General features: G+C 39.9%; 1 protein-coding gene across 1 annotated transcript in view; it reads right to left on the reverse strand.

Moving 5' to 3' along the window:
- Positions 1–21,423, reverse strand: part of LOC124591436 — a 312,247-nt gene that overhangs the window by 65,518 nt on the left and 225,306 nt on the right. The window contains exons 14-18 of the mRNA XM_047131731.1: positions 19,573–20,595; positions 12,420–12,624; positions 5,455–5,524; positions 4,202–4,333; positions 2,702–2,802 (exon numbers count right to left, since the gene is read on the reverse strand). Of these exons, the coding sequence (XP_046987687.1) occupies positions 2,702–2,802; positions 4,202–4,333; positions 5,455–5,524; positions 12,420–12,624; positions 19,573–20,595 (1,531 nt within the window). The remainder of the gene's footprint in view (positions 1–2,701; positions 2,803–4,201; positions 4,334–5,454; positions 5,525–12,419; positions 12,625–19,572; positions 20,596–21,423) is intronic.

Raw genomic sequence — 21,423 nt, forward strand, 5'->3', positions numbered from 1 at the left:
CTTTCGCGGGCAAGTGCTCTACCAACTGAGCTACCGAAGCACGACTCACGCCCGGTACTCACAGCTTTACTTCTGCCAGTACCTCGTCTCCTACCTTCCAAACTTTACAGAAGTTCTCCTGCGAACCTTGCAGAACTAGCACTCCTGAAAGAAAGGATATTGCGGAGACATGGCTTAGCCACAGCCTGGGGGATGTTTCCAGAATGAGATTTTCACTCTGCAGCAGAGTGTGCGCTGATATGAAACTTCCTGGCAGATTAAAACTGTGTGCCCGACCGAGACTCGAACTCGGGACCTTGCCTTTCGCGGGCAAGTGCTCTACCAACTGAGCTACCGAAGCACGACTCACGCCCGGTACTCACAGCTTCACTTCTGCCAGTATCACGTCTCCTACCTTCCAAACTTTACAGAAGCTCTCCTGCGAACCATGCAGAACTAGCACTCCTGAAAGAAAGGATATAGCGGAGACATGGCTTAGCCACAGCCTGGGGGATGTTTCCAGAATGAGATTTTCACTCTGCAGCAGAGTGTGCGCTGATATGAAACTTCCTGGCAGATTAAAACTGTGTGCCCGACCGAGACTCGAACTCGGGACCTTTGCCTTTCGCGGGCAAGTGCTCTACCATCTGAGCTACCGAAGCACGACTCACGCCCGGTACTCACAGTTTCACTTCTGCCAGTATCACGTCTCCTACCTTCCAAACTTTACAGAAGCTCTCCTGCGAACCATGCAGAACTAGCACTCCTGAAAGAAAGGATATAGCGGAGACATGGCTTAGCCACAGCCTGGGGGATGTTTCCAGAATGAGATTTTCACTCTGCAGCGGAGTGTGCGCTGATGTCTCCGCAATATCCTTTCTTTCAGGAGTGCTAGTTCTGCAAGGTTCGCAGGAGAACTTCTGTAAAGTTTGGAAGGTAGGAGACGAGGTACTGGCAGAAGTAAAGCTGTGAGTACCGGGCGTGAGTCGTGCTTCGGTAGCTCAGTTGGTAGAGCACTTGCCCGCGAAAGGCAAGGTCCCGAGTTCGAGTCTCGGTCGGGCACACAGTTTTAATCTGCCAGGAGGTTTCAACAAAAATGCTATCCTTTAGGAACACATACAGGAGTTGAACAGAAATATGGAACCCCTGAAAGAAATGCTCACTTGAACATAAATGTACATGCTAACCAAGCCTTCAGGTTGCACTGTTATATTTCACAGTTAATGGCACCTGTGCAATGTCCTTAATACATTGCACAAATCAGTCATGGTCAGAACAGTGTTCTGTGTAGGTTTTAGGGCACAATGTCAGAGCTAAGAACATTCAAATGTACACAAATTGACTGTGCTCATACATTGTGTGCTTCTGTAACAAGAGTGTCAAAAGAGTTTGTGCCATGTGGAATTTCATCAGACATTTATACCGCATACAGAGATAGCTGAAAAAAATCATCGGCTAAAACACAATGTGGACAAAGGCACGTGATTGTGATAAACGATCACTGAACAGTAGTCCGATGAAAAATAAAGAGGACGACAGCTGCAGAAGTCACTACAGAAAGAATTGTTGCACTCACAAACTCCATTAGCACACAAGTAAAATGAAGGTAGCGCCATACACAGGCAATTTGCAGGTTGAGCTGGAATTCCAAAACCACTCTCCAGTGATGCAAATGCCCTTAACAGCAAAACACTGAGCCAAAACCACAAAAATCGGACTATGGAGCAATGGAAGAAAGTTATTTGATCATGTGAGCCTTGTTTCACAGTGCTTCCAACTTCTGGTGGAGTTTATGTTCCTAGAGTGAAACTGTTACCTGAACTTGCCACTATTTTGCAGGAAAAATGGTGTAAGATTCCATTGAATACCATACAGGACCCATATTTATCCATTCCGAGACAACTGGAAGGTGTTCTGAATACCAACAGGTTTTCTAAATCATGTTACGCATGGTAACAAGTTGTTTTTGGTGTTTTCATATTTTCTGTTATGTTCTGTTATGATTTGAGCAGTCATCTCATGTTATTCCAGGAGGGGCCCCACGACTACTCTGCACAGTCATATTACTGTCACGTATTATGTGACCATTTTGGCTGACCAGTTCTATCACATGGCACAACGTTTGTTCTCCAATGGTAATCCTGTGTTCCAACACAACAGAGCCCCTGTTCACATAGCTTGTATTGTTGGGACTGGTTTTGTGAGGACAAGGATGAATTTCCCCATTGTTTAGGACAAGTTTTGTGAGCACAAGGATGAATTGTCCCATCTCCCTTGGCCACCACAGTCACTAGACCTCAACATTATTGAGCGTTTGTGGTCTGCTATGGAGAGAAGAGGGTGTGATCCCTATCCCCCTGCTTCACTATTACCTGATCTTGCCACTATTTTGCAGGAAAAATGGTGTAAGATTTCCTTGGATACAACACAGGACCCGTATTTACCCATTACAAGACAACTGGAAGGTGTTCTGAATACCAACAGGTTCTCTAAATCATGTTAGGCATGGTAACGAGTTGTTTTTTGGTGTTTTCATATTTTTGTCCAAACCCTGTAAATGTAAATAATAATTGTGACATTAAATATTCCATCACTTGCCTTCAGAAAAATTCATACCTACTGATGTGCATAAAGATTTGTCTGGTAATCAGCCTTATTAACAAGTGTAAAACCAGTATTAACAAATATACAAATCATAAAGATGAAACAACTAAAAGCTTACCTCGCACTCTGCTGTCACAATCATCTCTAGAGAAGTTATGAAATGTGTCATTTTCTTCAAAAACTTGTGTCAAGCTTTCAACCATTACACACAAAACTTGTCTGAAAAATAAACATTTAGCAGTATTATTCACTATTGCTCCTAGTGACAGAATTACCAAGTACAACAATGAAAATAATGAGATACGAATTAGAAATGTAATGAAAAATGTATGTTGAAAAACCTCTATAAATGGAAGTACACTAGTCGTATTAGAATCAAAATGCATCCTTATCTATGCTCTCTTGTTATTTAAGAAGTAATTTGAAGTATGTGAAACAGTCATGAGAAATGAAGTAGTAGGATTCTCAATCCCCAAACATTTGGATAGCCACTGCCTTGGGGTGTTTGTCTATTATGAAGACTGGCCGATTACTGTGAAAGTACTTTCTAATCTCATGTTCCTCTTGGACAAATTGGAACTGCTGGAAGAGGTACAATGTGGAGCCTACATGTGATGAAGGATAACAACACATAAGACTGCCGAGGCTTCAATGGCCCTGGACATAAATAGGAATACCCACAATGAACACTGTTTCAAAAATATCACCTTGCACAACAACAACTAGGATAGACAAATGTTTACCATATAGGTTAAGGACGATCCAAAACACATACTGATCAGCAGCAGATATTGCTGGAAATAAGTGAGACTGATAACAACCCTTCTTAGGGTTGGAACTAAAAGAAAATACTGTGTGAAAAGGATGCAAAGGATACAGCACAGATCAGACAAAATAAACAGGATACACAAGAAATAAAAATCAACCACAATGTGGAAGAAATGAATTAAAAACTCCAAAATAATTTAAAGCTACTTATACATATTCACTGATCAACAGTTCAGGTTTAGAATAAAAATGAACGCAAAAACTAAGTGTGTGTGGGAATCAGTCCTACCACATTTAAATTAATGAAGGCCTTTGTTACAGAGCAAGATGGTGAGTGGTCAAGGCAGTGAATTCTTATTTAAAGCAAGTTATGTTAACAGGCCTTCAGCTATCTTGATCCGTATTTTCCATGATTTTTGTAAATCACTTCTGACAAATATAAGGATGATTCCTATAACAAAGCCGATATCCAATAGTCTGAACTAGTACTACATATCAAACAATTTTTTTCCAACAAAGTGGTAAAACAGCAATCTTCCTCCTTTTATGGGCCTTATTGTTGCAAAGCCACACTTAAAAACTCCAGAAAAAAGGAACTATTTCCAAATTTTAGCTTCATGTTTGGTTTTGTTTTTAAATCTCTCTTCGCCTATTCATTATTTACATCTAGACTGTTACTGTTTCTCTCACAATTCAAATGCATGTAAAATCCAGCAGCAACTACAAAAGTGGTAACTAAAGTAACTTTCATTTTTCTTCTGTGCATCAAGATATGTAATTAACATATATGAAATTCATAAAACATGGACAGGAGTATGCTGCATTCAATGAGATCTGTTACATCTATTACCTTGCACGCTGCCTAGTAGTTTCTCGTGAGGGTGCAGCAGGAACCTGATCTCGACTTGCAGCTGTTCTTGGTAAATGTACAATACGCTGATACAGCCTCTCTGTTTCACATAGCTCAGTCTGCAATGCGGAACTAAAACATGGACAGCATAACTTATTCAAGGCAGGAGAGAATACATTAAAAGATAGCAAAATATTTAGATTAAAAATGTGTATTTTTATGTACAAAATATTATCACCTTCCAGCTTGTTTCATGGTGAAACTTTTAGTTTACATTCAAATGCTACTCTAGAGCATACACAATGAAGAGACAGTCTTCAATATGCACACTTACACCACACCTAAAAAGGACAGTGGAGTGGAATGTTTTAATGCACAATTTAAATACAGCAACCTATACTATATTAGTGATTCAAGCAAACTGTGTTCATTAATTTTCATTTCCCAGCACTAGTGAAGCAGGAGGTGTCTTTATGTTTACAGATTTCTATTACTGTTGATGAAACCATCTGCAGAATATGGCATTCACTGAATTCCAAACTGTAATTAAGTGGGGATGGAGGAGAGAAAGAGAGGGAGTGATGGGTGTGGTGCAACCCCCACCTCTTCAAACATTCAGCATGACTCTTGACCGCATGTTGTTCTTCATTAGCCTTTATCTGTTGCACCACCACCACCACCACCACCAATACGATCACACTCTGCTTAAAACTAATTGCTTTTTGATATTTGTAATGTGGCAGACACTTATCCCATGTCAGGTATTAGGCATGTCATTGTTAAACCTGATCATGAGGACCAAGCTGCCAACAAAGGCAGAGCATGTTTCTGCCCACAGCAGCCATTGTCAGTTAAACTGGTTACTGGAAGTACTGGGTAAAGGATTGCACGTGTGCACTACAGTAATTTAACACTGCAAATGAATTGACACTCTACTATGGTGTGGTGTATTAGAGAATAGCAGACAATTTGTGACGTTGAGAGTTGCAATTGAAGGAGCAAAGTTCGAAGCCATAAAGTGTCAACCAACAAATCATTTTAATCAGGCTATACTACTGATTTTCTGTAACAACTGTTCTGCTTAGTTTTCAGTTTAATCCTCAATAATGGTTCCTAATTGTTTCCGAATCACAAAATAATGCCTTAACAGTTGATTATGGGCCTGCTACAGCTCCTAAGCATGGACATTTTAATATAGAACAAAAGCCAGTGATTTTTTCACAAATAAACAGTTATAGCATGTAGAACCTTACATGAGCCTCTCTGCTGCAACACTTGCTGCCTGCCCAGTGTAAGGTATTCCTTCATCTTCTGCATTTCTCTCTGGAAAAAAGAACAAAAACCATGCCATTACTCTTTTAAAAACATCACAGAAGAATGTATGCAATTTATTCTGTCTGCAAGCTCTAATTACATTACCAATATTGTGTTGCTGAAATATTTAAACAGCCTGCACCAGCACACACATGCACAAATGAGGGGTTGATGTGAGGACAGGAGGGAGAAATGGCGTGAGATGGAGGGCAGAGGGCAGATTGAGGACAAGTACTAGAAAAGGCTGAGGCCATGGGGCTGCAGGAATGGGTGATGATGTACTGTAGGGAGATTTTCTACCTGTGCAACTCAGTGAAGCTGGTGTTAGGTGAGAAACAAACTTGCACAGGTAGTGAAGTGGCCACTAAATTCAATTACATTACATTACAGAGAGTGCTCCATCATTAGATATTCTAGTTGGATTATGGCCAGAGTTTTGAGGTGGTCATTCATCTATGCAGATAACTAATTCACATTTATAGCAATATACAATCCCATGCAGTACTTTTAATGAAAGTGTTATATGAGAGGCCACTTTCACATGTAATTATGCCTTTGATGGGGATAGAAAATACCAGTGACACAAATGGTGGTAGGATGCATGGGGCAAATCTCGCACCTAAGTCTTCCATGGGATATGGTCTATTAGGCAACATCAGAAGGACCATAATGTTTCAGAAGACACTATGTAAGTTGGATGGGCAGCACAATACTACTTTGGAAGGGTTGGAAAGATTGTATGGTAAAGAATTCTCATTTCAGAGCATGACAATAGGCAGTTAAATCCCGGTAAAAACTTACCATTTAACTGGTCCAGCCTGGGTGATGCTGAAAGGTGGCATAATTTTGTGGCTATGTCAGCAGAATTTGAGGAGTTTTAAATGAGAGCTGAGACAGTGCACAAGAGGTCTGTTTCTCAACAAGATTGGGAGAATAGTTTCATTCTGAGCATAACTCTGTAAGATTTTCAAAATACGGTGAGCAACCACTGGGAATGAGGCATTTGTGCATGGCCAGTTTGAATCTGATGTGGTTTTGCTGGTGATTGCAGACTTCTGAACAGAGTAGCAAATGAAGACAGTGTCCACAGTATTCTCTGCCTAGTCAACCATCAATGCAACAATCATTATTCCAAAATTCCTGTAGGGAATAATAATAAACAAACTAAAGGCAACCACTCAACTTATGTGGTGGCACAAAAAAACACTCAAGAGAAAACAGTATTCATGCTAGCTTTCATGCTCCTACTCTTTTTCTAGTAAAAGCACACACATTCTCACACATAACCACACAGACACCCAAACATACGGCCATGGCAAGACTGACTGTTGATTACTGAGAGCAGTTGCTTCAAGTAGATGGAGGTGGTGAGTGGGTCAGGAAGGACGCACAAGGCAAGAAAGGCGGCAGCAGGATCTTATATGCTTGGCCCTTTAAAGTCCTTTCAACTTGTTGTGCAGTCATCTGTCAAAAAGATCTGCCCCACATTACCCCACTGCACCCTTCTCACTTTAGTTCTTCCTCCCATCCCAGCTCTCTTCCGCCATCTACTCGAAGGCAATTGCCCTCAATAATCGATAAAAAGTCAGTCCAACTGTGGGTGAGTGCATTTGGGTGTCTGCGTGATTGTGTGCATGAAAAATTGTACCTTTGCTAGGGAAACAGCAAAACCACCTCAAAACCTAGTGTGAATGTTTTCTGTTGTATATTTCTAAGTGGCACACATCAGTCAGCTATAGGTGACTGGTTGCTTTTCCTTTATTTTATGTATTGTTGCCGCTAGAAATTTCCACTGTTACTACACCAAAATTCCTTTTGTGTAAGAATATGAAGACTGTTGTTTACAACAGCAGTAAAGGCATGTGTAGCACTTCAAATATCTCCAAGGAACCAAACAGGTCCTAAATTTAATGTGAACAAAATGTTATCAATGAGGAGAAAATAAACATCACGTTAAGTGGCTAAACAGGAGGTGAAGTGAATGCGGGAGTAGTAGTTTAGGCTCTGGTGAAATGAATATTATGTCCTTGGCCTAGATTATAAAGATGTCAACTGTGGGTGAGTTTATGGATCTTGGGAAACAAAAAAAATTGAGTCTTCAGGGAGTGATAAGAATCAGGAGGAAGACAGATTCTGAAGTGATATTTTTTGACGAGCCTAGGTCTTTGAGGTGGAACTGAAGTCATGCTGAAATTCTAGGATGGGGTAACTGCAGCAGGTCTTGTCAAAATATATGACCAAATCTACCATGTAATCATAGCAGAACATACCAACAAAGGCAGATGATGATTAGGTCTCTAACAAGTTTTAGGTAGTGAATAATGGTTCACTTTATTGTTGTGAGGTTGTTCTCATTGCAGAGAGTTCTATAATGACAGATAAAATCTGTAGTGCTGATTCAGTCGGAGTGGGGAGGAATCACAGTTGGATGAAGGTACGAAACTTAATTAGGCAGGATCTGGCCTGATAGGTGAGTGACAAGGTGTTTCCCTTGCAGCAATCAGTTTAAGAAAAACAGACTTTTAACAAGTCTGATATGATCGAATCTGGGTGTGGTGTTAGAGGTGAGGTCTATGGTGATGAGTGAAATGCATGTAGGACTAAAGGCTTCGGAGGTTACACGGATGACTATGTTGCAACCTTGGGTTTCCAGCTGTGTTAGGCAGTGGAAGTGAGCCGGTGATGTGGCAGATATACGAGGGGCACCCAATGATGTGTTTCCCTGTTTTATAATAATAATAATAATAATAATAATAATAATAATAATAATAATAATAATGTTCCATACAATTTATCAAGCTGAAATAATTTTACTGACATTATACACGGCTTCTGTTACTTTTCTACACAGTCGCCACATTTTTCCAAGCATTTTTGGTACCATCTCAAGTTTTTCCAAACCAGTGTTGTACCAGTCACGCCCTGTGCTTGTAACCAGCTGCCCAACATTGAAGTGCTGACCTCCAAGGTGACCTTTGAGTTATGAGAATACACAAGACCACATGAATACCGAGTATGCGGTAACACTTCCCAGTTGAATCTCTCCAGCTATGCCTGAGGCAGGCTAAATGAGGCTGACATTGTGAGACAAGCTCCAGGACATTTACCTTTGATGGCAGCTTGTAGGTTCTTCAAAACATTACAGCGCTCCCTGCGTTCATTTTGGCGTGTTGTGAGACAGGTAGTGAACAAGTAAACTCCCCCCCCCCCCCCAATTCATAAAAGATGGTTACCAAAATTTTCTCTCCCGAATGTGTGATCCTTGCCTTTTCTGGGGCACTTTCACCATGTTCCTTTCAAATCATGTTCTGACATTCTGACTCAGGGGTCTGATGATGGACCCAGGTCTCATCCTCATACAACATTCCCCGCAGACATAAGTTAATGATGGATTGTTGTTTTGCTGCGAAAAAATAAATGACACAGCACAGTTCACAAGTGGGCCACTTTTAGTGGTAATTCCATATTGACTGGCAGCATACTGGCAAGGTAGTGTGGTGTTCATCATAAGCCAGTGTGAGTACTGTCAACATATACCAGTCAACCTCTTCAGCCCTAATATCATGGCTACAGTTTATTTTGTAGAGAAATAAAATATGTAAACTTACTGGGCGTCCTTCCTAGATGGCTAGATGGTCAGCAGTGCTCGGTTAGGAGGCTATGAGATGTTGATGAGGAAGATTTGATAAAGGCTGTGATGGCTATGATGCAAAATGATATTATTAAGCAGGAGATTGAGATATATAAGTTAGACAGATTTCTGAGGTGGTATGAATACTGGCCTGGTTGTTGAAGGGTGAAGAAATCAACCTATGAGATGGGATGCAGGAATCGCAATTGCAGAGTACGAGTACATTATGCAGGTAACAGAGGTAGTTTCTAGGCATCTGTGACATTGAGATGAGGCTCTGCTAGGACTAGGTCACCAAAAGTTAACAAATGATGAAACCAGAAATGTGCAGGTGGTTGTATAAAGACGAGTTGCAGACAGAAGCGGGAATTTTGATTGCAAGGTCATAGTGAGGAGGAAATGGGAACGAGAGAAATCACATTGATTAGGCAACAACATCTGAACACTATGTGGGGCTAGTTTTCAATAGTGATAGGGAAATTGATCTATACTGGCAAAAGTAGCTAGACCAAAGATAACAGTACACCACAGAGCACAGAAAAGAGGATGCAAAGAAGTCAAGGACTAAGATGTAATAAAATACACAAAAGCATTAAAAAATGAACCAAAAACTAAAAAGCAATTGGAAAATAAAATAGATATGGAAAAAGAGAATGGAGGCACAAAATAAAGTAATAATAACAAGATGTGACAGATGTGAAATTAAAATTTACTGTCAAATACACAAAGGTCATAAAGTCTCGATCCACTTCTATAAAATAATGGTTGCATTTATATAATACACATGAATTTCAACAAGGCCTCCATCCATTTTGGAGCATCATTTGCATCACTGAAGATAATCCTTGAATACATTCTGAAACCTATCTCGTGAAATGGCTGAGGCACATCTCGGGTTTGAGTTCTTAGATCCTCAACATCCCACACATTTGTTTCATACACCTTAGCAAAGAAATTCAAGCATATAGAATCCAGTGAATGAAATGGTCACATTGCCACTGAACCTCTGGCTATCCATCTGTTGGAAATTTATTAATTTCGTTAAATTTTCCACAGATGTGGAATGTGGCTTAATCAGTTAACAAAATGTGATCCACGAGGTGTTTGTTAACAATGTGCAGCTTCTATTGAACAGTAAAATGCAGCTTGGCGAGCTGTGTGGTCTAATTTGTGAAGCATTTGAATTTGATATGCTTTTTTATTTAGTGTAAAGTGTTAAATTTTCAAAATTGTTCATTTTTGCACATCTTACTCATTGCTTAAATGAATAGTTGATGCATTTGGAATTGTTTTGATTGCTTCTCTGATTCATCAAACAGTCTCTCATGGTACAAAAGGTCTCCCAGAGTATAGCTCATCATACTAATTTTCAGTCCTTTGGAACTTACTGAAAAGTATATGTAGAAAACAATATGTATGAAGCATATACAGGTACATATGTTAACAGCTGGATGTGGGAAAACACATTAAAATACAAGTAAACTGAAAGATGTATTGTAGAGGAAAAAATTACACTGCAGAGGGAAATTGTTAAATGGAAAAAATTTGCAGAATTTGTCTGGGAAGGTGGGAAGATGTCCTGTGAAAAAAGCCAGTAAGACCATTTCTGTACAGTGGTAAGAAGTCATGACACAGCACAACTTGTGAATTTGGAAAGGATATACCTGAACAAGTAGTCCCTACAACGAGAAATGAATATGGAATATACATAAACACTAACAACAGAAAAACAGGACTGGGTTACAGTACCCAATGGATGCAGAGAAGCAACACACATTGCTGGGAATTCCAGGACAAAATATAATTTGTATATGAGAACATATCAGTACCAAATTTCAAAACTCCGTTTGAATCTACAGTTCAGTTAAGTTGGCAGTAGAATACACAGTTAAGTTCTAAATAACGCAGATGTTGGTTGTATACCACTAACAAGGGGAGGCCATTATGCTGCAATCACAGATTTACTGCAAACTTTGTACACGTTTAGTAGGCTACTAATACAACATGATGTGTAAGTAATAAGGTGCACTATTCTGCCAATTCCGAAAAAACTGCCAGAGAAGTTTTACGTGTCTATTATGCAGCTTATGTATGTATGCTTATGTGTCGGACGTTAGCGATTATGATGGTCAAGTAATTAGCATTCGAGCTTCGTGACAAACATCTATCAGACAACAGTTCAAGACTCCCACTAAAACTTAATTATTAATCTATTTTTTTCATCAGTGGTTATATTATTTGAGTGACATCTGAGAGGTAATACAATTGGGGGCGGGGGTATTGGACATTACTCTTGTGGTCTGCACTTTGTGACATAATATATTACTGACTGTGAATAACGTCATTCGCATCATTAACTTGGGCTTTCAAACCCTGTCCCTCGTCCTTGAAAATTTAATTCCAAGTAGTAAATAGTCAAATAACACATGAAATTCACAACAACTTTATGAAAATGTGCGTAGTTTCTTTAATTATATTACCTCTCAAATGTCATATAAATTAAATAAAGTGGCCAGTGATGAAAAAATATAGATTGAAAAATAAGTGTCAGCAGGAATGGAAACATCGCTTGTCCGTGACCCTCTCATAATGCTTGAACGGTAATCGCTTGACCACTCTATGTCTTCTTACGACCTGCACCTTCACAAAGATATATCAGTTACATATCAGACGCGTAAAACTTCTCTTGCGATTTTCTCTGAATTACCTTGCTACTTGCACCTTAAAGTTGTTTTAATGGCCTATTAAATGTGTACAAAATTTGACATAAATCCATGATCCCAACGTTGTAGCCTCCCCTTGTAAGTTTTAGTTCCTAGCCTGCTCAGTTACATTTAAACAAGACACTTAACAACTGAAACTTTTTTTTGGGCTGGACTAACTAGTGTCACTATTTGAAGCATAAAGCAAATAGTAGAACATCACAATACAAACTAAGTGACGTGTAACTGTACAAGCCACAGAAATCTTCCATGGGAATATTCTCCTTAATAGTAAGAGCCTGCAGCTTGAAAAATCTCATAAAGGGGCACAAATGTTAATCAATTCTGCACAGATATGTGGCATGAAAATTCAGAAGCGGTCCAGAAGAGGGAAAAGGGGCTGCTGTAATATATGCTTCAGATATATGACTTGAAATACTTCAGTGTTTTTCCTGTTCCTCATGTGTTTGATATTTTGCTATTCTGAAGAAGCCTGGAAATTATGGTGTGACAGACAAAATCTTTATTGTAGTATCATTTCACTTTTTTATTCCACTATTGCAAAAAATACCTGGCAAAATATCAGAATGGCGACGAGTCCATCTACCCCACACGTCTGCTGCCGTATTTGAGTGTGCAGGTGTTGTGTTAAAACCACCGCCACTTCGTCTAGTCGACTGCGGGTTTGTTCGATTTCTTGGTTCCATAAATGATTGTCTGTACATCCTCTCATGATCCAAGAGCCTCTGCAGTCGACCAAATATATCTCGTACTGTCTGTCAAAGAAAAATTCAATCGTGTGTAATCTGAAGCAGGCATTCACTGTTTACAATCAGGCCGTACAAATAAGACACACAGTAACATCATTCATACCTCCTCAGTAATTACAAGTTAATTGGTGTGGCTAAAAATAACAAATTAAAGTCTCAAAATATGCAAAATGTTTATTCTTCAGCATTTTTTAACTAAGGACACAAAAAATCCGCTATTATATTGGTGCTTACACTTCTTTGTTGAAGTGCCATCTGGAACAAGTGCAAGCTACCTAAATTACCCCATAATTAATGGTTTCCGCACCTGGGAGAAACCAATTTCTTCACTTTTGTGGGAATACAATATGAACTCAAGACAGAATGAATAGAAAGAGTGGTAATTCAGGAATGAAATAATACAGCAGCAGTTTGCAAAAATTTCAGCTGTCAGAAAGAATGACCCGAATGAATCCAAACTCAGAGGAAGCGCAGGAGAGTGTTTTTGATGATAAATGATTAACACAACAAAGAACTGATGTACATGTACCTCCAGAGTTACATCCAGCTCAGCCCAGTGAAAGGACAAGCAAGAAAGCAGGTGCCAACACATTTTGTAAATGACAAAGAGCACAATGTCAGTATGAGTAAAGAGTATGAACACAAGCATCCATGGCATTGCATTGGTTTCCTTTGTCAAAAACCACGAAAACTTTAGACAGTGGTGGGTAAGTGAACATTGTTGTTGGGATGCCAAGTGGCAAAATGTAGTGTTTTTGCAAGAAGCCAACTCCCAACTAACCTACAGTGATTGTCACACAGTGTTAGATGCTACAATTGTGACCGCCATCTGATAGCCTGCATTGCTGAGCAGTGTAGCAAACAAATGCTATACATGATTGATCGGGGCATCAAGGCCAGATTAATTTCCCCCCCCCCCCCCCCTCCCTCTCAACAAGATGAAATGTCAACAACAACAAAACACACACACACACACACACACACACACACACACACACACGCGCACACACACCTGACATATTGTTGGCTCACAGCTTGTTTGTCACTGTCCTCCAACTATCACTCCTGATGCTTTGCAGGCTTGTATGTAAACCATATGGAGGAAGACTGTCCCAGAATACACTTAAAGACCTTTCATTTTGTGTCACAAGGTTTACTGACTCCGAGCACAGCATGCGGAGCATTCATAAAATCAAAGATCAGGTATATCTCCAAAGAGCCTAGGAATTGTGTAATGTTATGTATTTAGTGTTCACTTTAGTTACAGGTATCTTCCATGTATTGTAATTTTTACAAAGATTAGTGCTGATTTGGGCATGAAACCTTCTGTTCTGTTCTGAAACAGAGTATGATATGCAGAAGTGTGTAGGTAGGTGACAGATGTTAAGCATAATTTATAAAGTTTGAAGTAAGAATGTGATAGAACTGTTACAAATTTCATAATGCTCAAGCTCAGTCAGTGTCAATACTGTGAAGTTTACCTGCACCTCTCATGCACAAACGACAGCAGATTTTCCAAGTGAATTCATTTTTGCACAAGCCAAATCCATATGACTTTTCCATTTGCAATGGGCAAAAGAAACTGTGACATAGTTTGAGTGTTGATTCCTATTTTTTACTACCTCATTAACACTCATAGCGACTCGTAACAGCTCTAACAGCAAATTAACAGAACATGAAGAACTGGGACACCATAAATACAATTAAATGAATTCATAATTGTGAAAAAGGACAACCATCAGCAGTTGGAATGATGACAATGAAAATTTTTTGCTGGACCGGGCCTCAAACCCAAATTTTCCACTTATCGCGAGCGGCCACCTTACCATTTAGCTATCCACGCATGACTCACAGCTAGACCCCAACTTCCACATGTCGTCAATCATGCATCTAAGACCTGTACTTATACATCCATTATGTATATTCCCATAAAGGTCAGACTTTTAATTGAAAGTCGCTTGCCCGTATTGGCAGATAAATACGATACTGCAGTGCCTGTGTTGTTCTGATTATGATGCAAAGTTCCTCTAGACATGCTTGGATGTCCAAAGGAACAAGCACTGTGGCGACTACAGCCATTATGAAAGACATAAATACAATTGCCTTTAACTGCACTAATGGTTCCCGTATCTATTAAATCATTGACTCACATTATCATGAGGTCAAGCCACAACAAAATCCCCTGACTGACTTGACTGATGAACAGTCTGTTCATCATTAGTCAGAGTACATTCCTAACATCACATCTCAACTATCAGAGTGTTCGCTGGACTATGTAGAACTTAGTAAGTATAGTCTGGTGTTTACTATCTAATGTGTTAAAATATGCAAAAAGAAAAGATGCACAGAGACTTAACCTCATTCTAAGCCAGCACTAGGTTTATTAGACACAGATTATAGAGGAACAGTTCTGCAGAGCAGAGCATTGGGCAGCCACCACAAGTCTGCTTTACATTTTGAAAGATACTGCTGTCCAAAGCTCATAACAAGAGCGTACCTGGGATATCAGCCAGAGAGACGGAACTTATTTTATTTTGAGGAAGGGGAATTGGAAGACCAAGCATTGTTTGGGAGAATGCATCCACACCCGGTGTTGGCCAAGGTAAGGCGTGTGTCAAACAGCAGCTTGGGGCAACCCCAGCAGCATTTGGCTATTGCTATGGATAGCAGTGTGTCCATTATTCTTCCTGGCGTGTGTGTGTCTCATGCTGAACAAATATTAATTTTTCCTATACTCACATTCTAGTATTTTAAGACTGGCTGGTAAAATGTGAATTTGCTTTCGAAGGAACTTGCGAGAAATGGCCAATATCATGGCAACTGTTTATTCCATTTATTCATCAAGAGAAACACATATGCCAGGAAGAATACTGAGCATTCTATACCCATAGCAATAGTTGATTGCAGATTGCTGCTGGGGTTGCCACGAACTGCCGTCTGACAAATGCCCTACCTCGGCCAAACCCAGACATGTTGTCCCAAACAATGGTCCGTCACCTCCAATTCTATATCTCTTGGGCTACAATGATACCAGCTAATCCACTTTATTAACTTTTTCCATTCATAAATATCAAGTCCTACATCAGTTCCTACAGTGGAGACACTTAGGCAACAATACTTGAAATAATTTTGCATCCGCACTAAATCACACATAACATAATTTCCTGATGGACTATTTTTCCTTCCCTATGCCATGGGACTGGTTTACCCGTTGGTCACCAAGGGGTGTTTGCCCCTGCAAACTGCATCAAAATTTTAGTTCTTGTGCCGGTTGTATTCTTATGGTAGCCTTCTATACTTTCCACCCCCTCAGTTGGTAGTGGATGCTAATTCTCTGTTGAGAATTGTGGATCAATGAGTTCATGGTTTACAGTTGGTACACGCAGACAATATGGTGCTAATTTTAAGTTAATGTGACTTATGAAGTGTAGGCCTCAAGCAACTGTACAACAGGAAGAAAATTTGTGTAGAAATGAATGTTCAAAGGTGATGGTAGATTGAGAATAACCAGTTCTGCACACTAAATTTTCAGGGGACTGAAGTAGGAAGGGTTTCTTGAACTGGAGTAGCATATTGTTCACTACGTTCAAGGGAAACACAATGAAGGCTTCCTGACTGCTCAAGAACTAATCCAAAAGAAGACACTGGAGATAAAAAGGAATTTTCCAACTGTATATGTCACAGACTTCAAAGTAAGCACTAGATAGTGCTTGAGGATGTTGATCGTGGGGCTACATTATGATGCAGAATAAACGAGGGCAGATGCCCGAAAGAAAAAGATTCGAGAAAATTTGAAATTATAAGATAAGTTTGCTGGAAGTTGCTAAGAGCTCTCTTTCTGAAACACTAGATGACTTAATTTGCACAATTTGCGTTTTGTATGTTATGCTGCCTCAAGGCTTAGAAACAGTTTCCAACTATAGCAATGAGTTCATGCTGAACCTTTAACATAAGATTATACCTCTAAATGAGCAAATTATGACAGTACTCTAAACTTTTAAATTCGGTCAATAACCAACTGAAATACTGTAAATCAACTTTTTGTTGCCTCTGGAAGCCATTAGATAAACAACCTGCAATTGAGATTGGGTGACCATAGCCATTTAGTGATACGGATAATCTAAAGAAATGGCACGACTGTTGTTTACTTGGCCATATGGACAAGGGCGATCAGAAGTCTGTTTATTTTGATATGCCGTTAAATTTTATTGTCAATGGGAAGGGCATTAAAAGTGTTCCTGTAAAAAGTTCTGGCAGTGCAAATGCCGTAACAACAGAAATGATGGATGCACTAGTAGACAGGAGGAAGCTGCCCCCATATGTTATTCTTAACAGGAAAAGGATCTCATAAGAAAAACTGCCTGCAGGACTTATTTTTAAACATCAAGAAAGGGATGAAAGACAAACAACCTGATGCTAATTTGATTGTAGGCTGTTTCGAACAGAACACTAGGCTCTTTGCTTAACATGGCGGAGGGGGGGCAGTGCTGGATTCTTTCAAAGGGACATTTCATCCAGGAAGTTAAGGATCACAAGACAGACAAGCTAATAATTTCTGGTGGCATGACCTTCCAACTTCAAGAACAGATGATGTGTGTTGACCTTTCCTAACATTCACCTGAGACATCTTTACAGTAAGTGGCTTCTTCAAGGAGACCATGCCCTCACTCAAGGGGAAAGAGGGAGGACTGCATTAAGAAAAAGGCACAAAGATAAATACTGGCGCCAAAACCTCTGCGTCAGTAAATAAATTTAAAAAAAGGTGGAAGACAAGCTTTTTCTCCGCCTCGAGTTTTGACCACTGCATTTTCATACATTATCCAATGAAGAAAATACAAAATCCGTATTGTTCAACTTCGAATGTAGCAGCATTTCAATGTACTACGAAAATCCGTCTGGCAAGACTCTTTGGGATGTTTGTCAACATGGCCAACTCTACGTTCTGAATTTTTTCCTACCTGTGAGAAGAGATGGTTGCTAATAGGAACTTTTATGAATTGTGCATCACATGCAGTATTCTCTTCACCATAAGAATAATACAAATATAAACATTTTGGCATGTATTCTTTCGTGTTTGCTGCTATCTCATTTAAACTCTGTTTGCCTAACAAACTAAGAAACTAGAGTGAGACAACAGCAAACGCGGAAGAATATACATATCATGTCATGTTTATGTTCGTATTATTCTTATGCCTAATAGTGATACAGTCAGAAATGAGACATGGCAATTGACTAGATTTTTAAATCTAAGATGACTCTAATTTCTGTGAAGAATGTAATGTGCTAAAGAGACGTCTGCAATGATTTTCAAACGGAGAAAAATTTTGGCTAAGCTCTCGTTCAGAACATCTTCTATCATACACAGCCTATTTTTTGGTTCTTGTTGATCATTATCAAAGAAAGCAGCAGTGTAAGTAACAACAAATAGCAGTCTCTTACCATTGTTTCACTAATGAGACGATTCCTCTCTCTTTTTTTAACTGTAAGTGGCGGTAGCGCGCACAAAAGCAAGCCATGCCACGAGCGGCGACAGGCCGTAAACACTCATTATCAGAATGCGACAAACAATGCATGACGAAGTACAGTAACGCATTTTCAGCTTAGAGTGACGTAAACACCTACAACAAAGAGAACAACACTTATCAGATCAAAGCAAAATAATCAATCGATTCAAACCAGACGAAGCACGTGAAAAAGGAAGGGTACCTCTATAGATACGGACAGAGCGCCTGACGCATGGCAATGGCTACCTGGTAAAGCTTAACTGCTAAGCTTACAACTCGAAGCAAAACTACTGTAGCTGTATCTTCACTCATTCGACCTAAATTGTGTCTCATATTACAATGGACCAACTTTGTTTCGATTTGGAGGTGCGGCCTAAAACTTTTCTCTCCCCTTGAATTTCGAGTCTCAAATTTCAGGTGCGGCTTAGATTCGGGAATTTTTTTTCCCTTGATTTCGAGTCTCATTTTTCAGGTGCGGCTTGGATTCGAGTGCGGCTTAGATTCGAGTAAATACGGTATAGTTGTGCTTGAGCAGAGTGCCATGGAAGAGAATAGCACAGAGCAGAGCCGAAAGGTTCAAATATGTTTGTGCACAGAGCTGTCACCAGAGCATTTGAGGAACTCTTAGCTGTGTTTGGGGCATCCCAGCAGCATTCGGCTATTTCTACACATAATAGTAGCATGCTCAGTATTCTTCCGAATAAACAGCATAAACAGACACCTCAAAATCAGCTTTTTCCCCAAAGTTCCCTTGAAAGCCAATTCTCAAAAATCCTAAAAAATTGAAAACGAAAAAATCTATAAGATTTTAATAGGCACAGATGACGTGCTTCCTTATCTTAGTGTAAATGCTGAATGAGGTTACTGAAACTTGATTATAGTTTGTATTTCACATTTTGCAAGATGTCGTCAAATGTGATAAAGGATGTCTGGAAGATTATCAAAACTTATCTGGGTACAACACCAATGAAAAGGATAGGCTGCTACTCACTTCATGAAGGTGGTGGTGTGTCACAAACAGGTACAATGAAAACGTCTGATAAACATTTAAGCTTTGGAATAATGGAAGTCCTCCTCCTGAAATAAAAAACAAACACACACACACACACACACACACACACACACATGACCACCATCTTCAGGAACTAGAGCCTGACTGTCACGTGCATTTTCTAGTTTAAAAGGAGAATTCTTTTGTCCACAAGCTTAAATGTTTAGCTGTTTCCTCCCCTGATGAAGGCTGTGGCCAAAAGCTTTGTTTAAGTGTCTTTTAATTGTGCCTGTCTATAACTTAACATGTCTTCTTTATGGTAAGTAGCAATCTATCTTTACCTACATTGTCAATACTTGATGCCAATATTCTAATAATTGCAATATCATCATTTGTTGAAGTCTATAGTAAGTACCTCCCCCCCCTTTCCCAAATGATAATAACAGGATGTCTACTTACCTGTCCGGTCCCATATCTTGGAAACTGCTGACACACACCATTTTGTAAAGCAGGTGGATCTGATGCAATTGATGGCCCTACAGGGTCAGGCTGTCCAAGTGGAGGACCTGGTGTCTGTGTAGCTGTTGATCGTCCAACCGATTCCTGAAGCTGTGAGGCAGTCACATTCTTGGTTCTTTCACCATAGTTCTCACTAAGAGAAGCTTCAACAGATTTTTGAGAGACATTTTCTGTGATGCCACCCTTATGTAGAACTGTGCACTGTGAACTGTTACTGTTTTCAATAATAGTTGACTGTGAATGTGAACTTGAACTAGGAATACTTTCCCTTACTGTTGCTGACTGATCAGCCCTGCATCTAACATTCTGAGAGACTGAATGAGACACACCTTTTTTCATGGCAGGAGTGTCTAAATGGGTACAAAATGGTGCAGAGTCATTGCTTCCAGACACAGGTGACAAGGAAGAATGAGGGATCTCAGACACAGCTTGTGAAACTGTTTTGCCACCGGCACAGACATTTTTAATATCTGTACTGGTCTCTCCACTATCCAAACTTGATGGGAGAACTGGTTGCTGTACTTCTGCCTCAGGCAACTCAGTACAAGCCATGCTATTAAGAGGAACAAATTCCTCTGATGTAACTGATACACTTGGTTTTGATGAGCTGCTTTCCCCAGACTGTTCACTTGTCTCTGAATCACAACTGAGTGTTTGGCCTTTAGTCATATTCACTGCAGTCTCAACTCTACTCTCAAACACAGTTTCCCTGTGGTTGTTTGGAGATGCTGGTAATATAGATTCAACATGCTGCTCATTGTAATTCCTTTCAGAATTATCATTGGAAGATTCTACTGAATGCTTCCATCTTAAACATGACTCTCCATTTTCACCACATTGATTACTGCTTCCATGGCTCCCTCTTTGTTGCATATGGTTAGTACAACTTCTGGTTGGTCTTGAAACTGGATTTCGTGGAGCGGCTCCAATTTGACGTACGAACTCATTGCACCTTCCACCAGGCTGAAAACAAAATCATACAAAAGTAGCATTAAATAAGATAACAAATATTAAAATATAAAATAATAAAAATGCAACATTTTCTTGGAATACAAGTTACCACCTCAATCTACAATTTATATTCAAACAAAGAATTTGTGGTATAATCTACTTGGATAGATAAAAAATCTACTCATCAAGCAACTGATAAATCTCCTCTGAACTGAGGTTCTGGGTGACTTTTTTGAACTGACGCCCCCCCCCCCCCCCCCCCCAAATGAACAATGGACCTTGCCGTTTCGTGCCTCAGCAATACAGATAGCTGTACCGTAGGTGCAACCACAATGGAGGGGTATCTGTTGAGAGGCCAGACAAACGTGTGGTTCCTGAAGAGGGGCAGCAGCCTTTTCAGTAGTTGCAAGGACAACAGTCTGGGTGATCGACTGATCTGGCCTTGTAACACTAACCAAAACGGCCTTGCTGTGCTGGTACTGTGAATGGCTGAAAGCAAGGGGAAACTACAGCCATAATTTTTCCTGAGGGCAATGCAGCTTAACTGTATGGTTAAATGATGATGGCATCCTCTTGGGTAAAATATTCAGGAGGTAAAACAGTCCCCCATTCGGATCTCCGGGCGGGGACTACTCAGGAGGATGTCGTTATCAGGAGAAAGAAAACTGGCGTTCTACAGATCGGAGCGTTGAATGTCAGATCCCTTAATCGGGCAGGTAGGTTAGAAAATTTAAAAAGGGAAATGGATACGTTTGTAGCTGGACTTTGAATTTTGCCAAGCTAAACTCGTTCCCTCAGATATAAATTATACCGTCGCAGCGGTATGAGCACACGACAGCA

The sequence above is a fragment of the Schistocerca americana genome, chromosome 2 (assembly GCF_021461395.2).
Source record: "Schistocerca americana isolate TAMUIC-IGC-003095 chromosome 2, iqSchAmer2.1, whole genome shotgun sequence".
Taxonomy (NCBI): domain Eukaryota; kingdom Metazoa; phylum Arthropoda; class Insecta; order Orthoptera; family Acrididae; genus Schistocerca; species Schistocerca americana.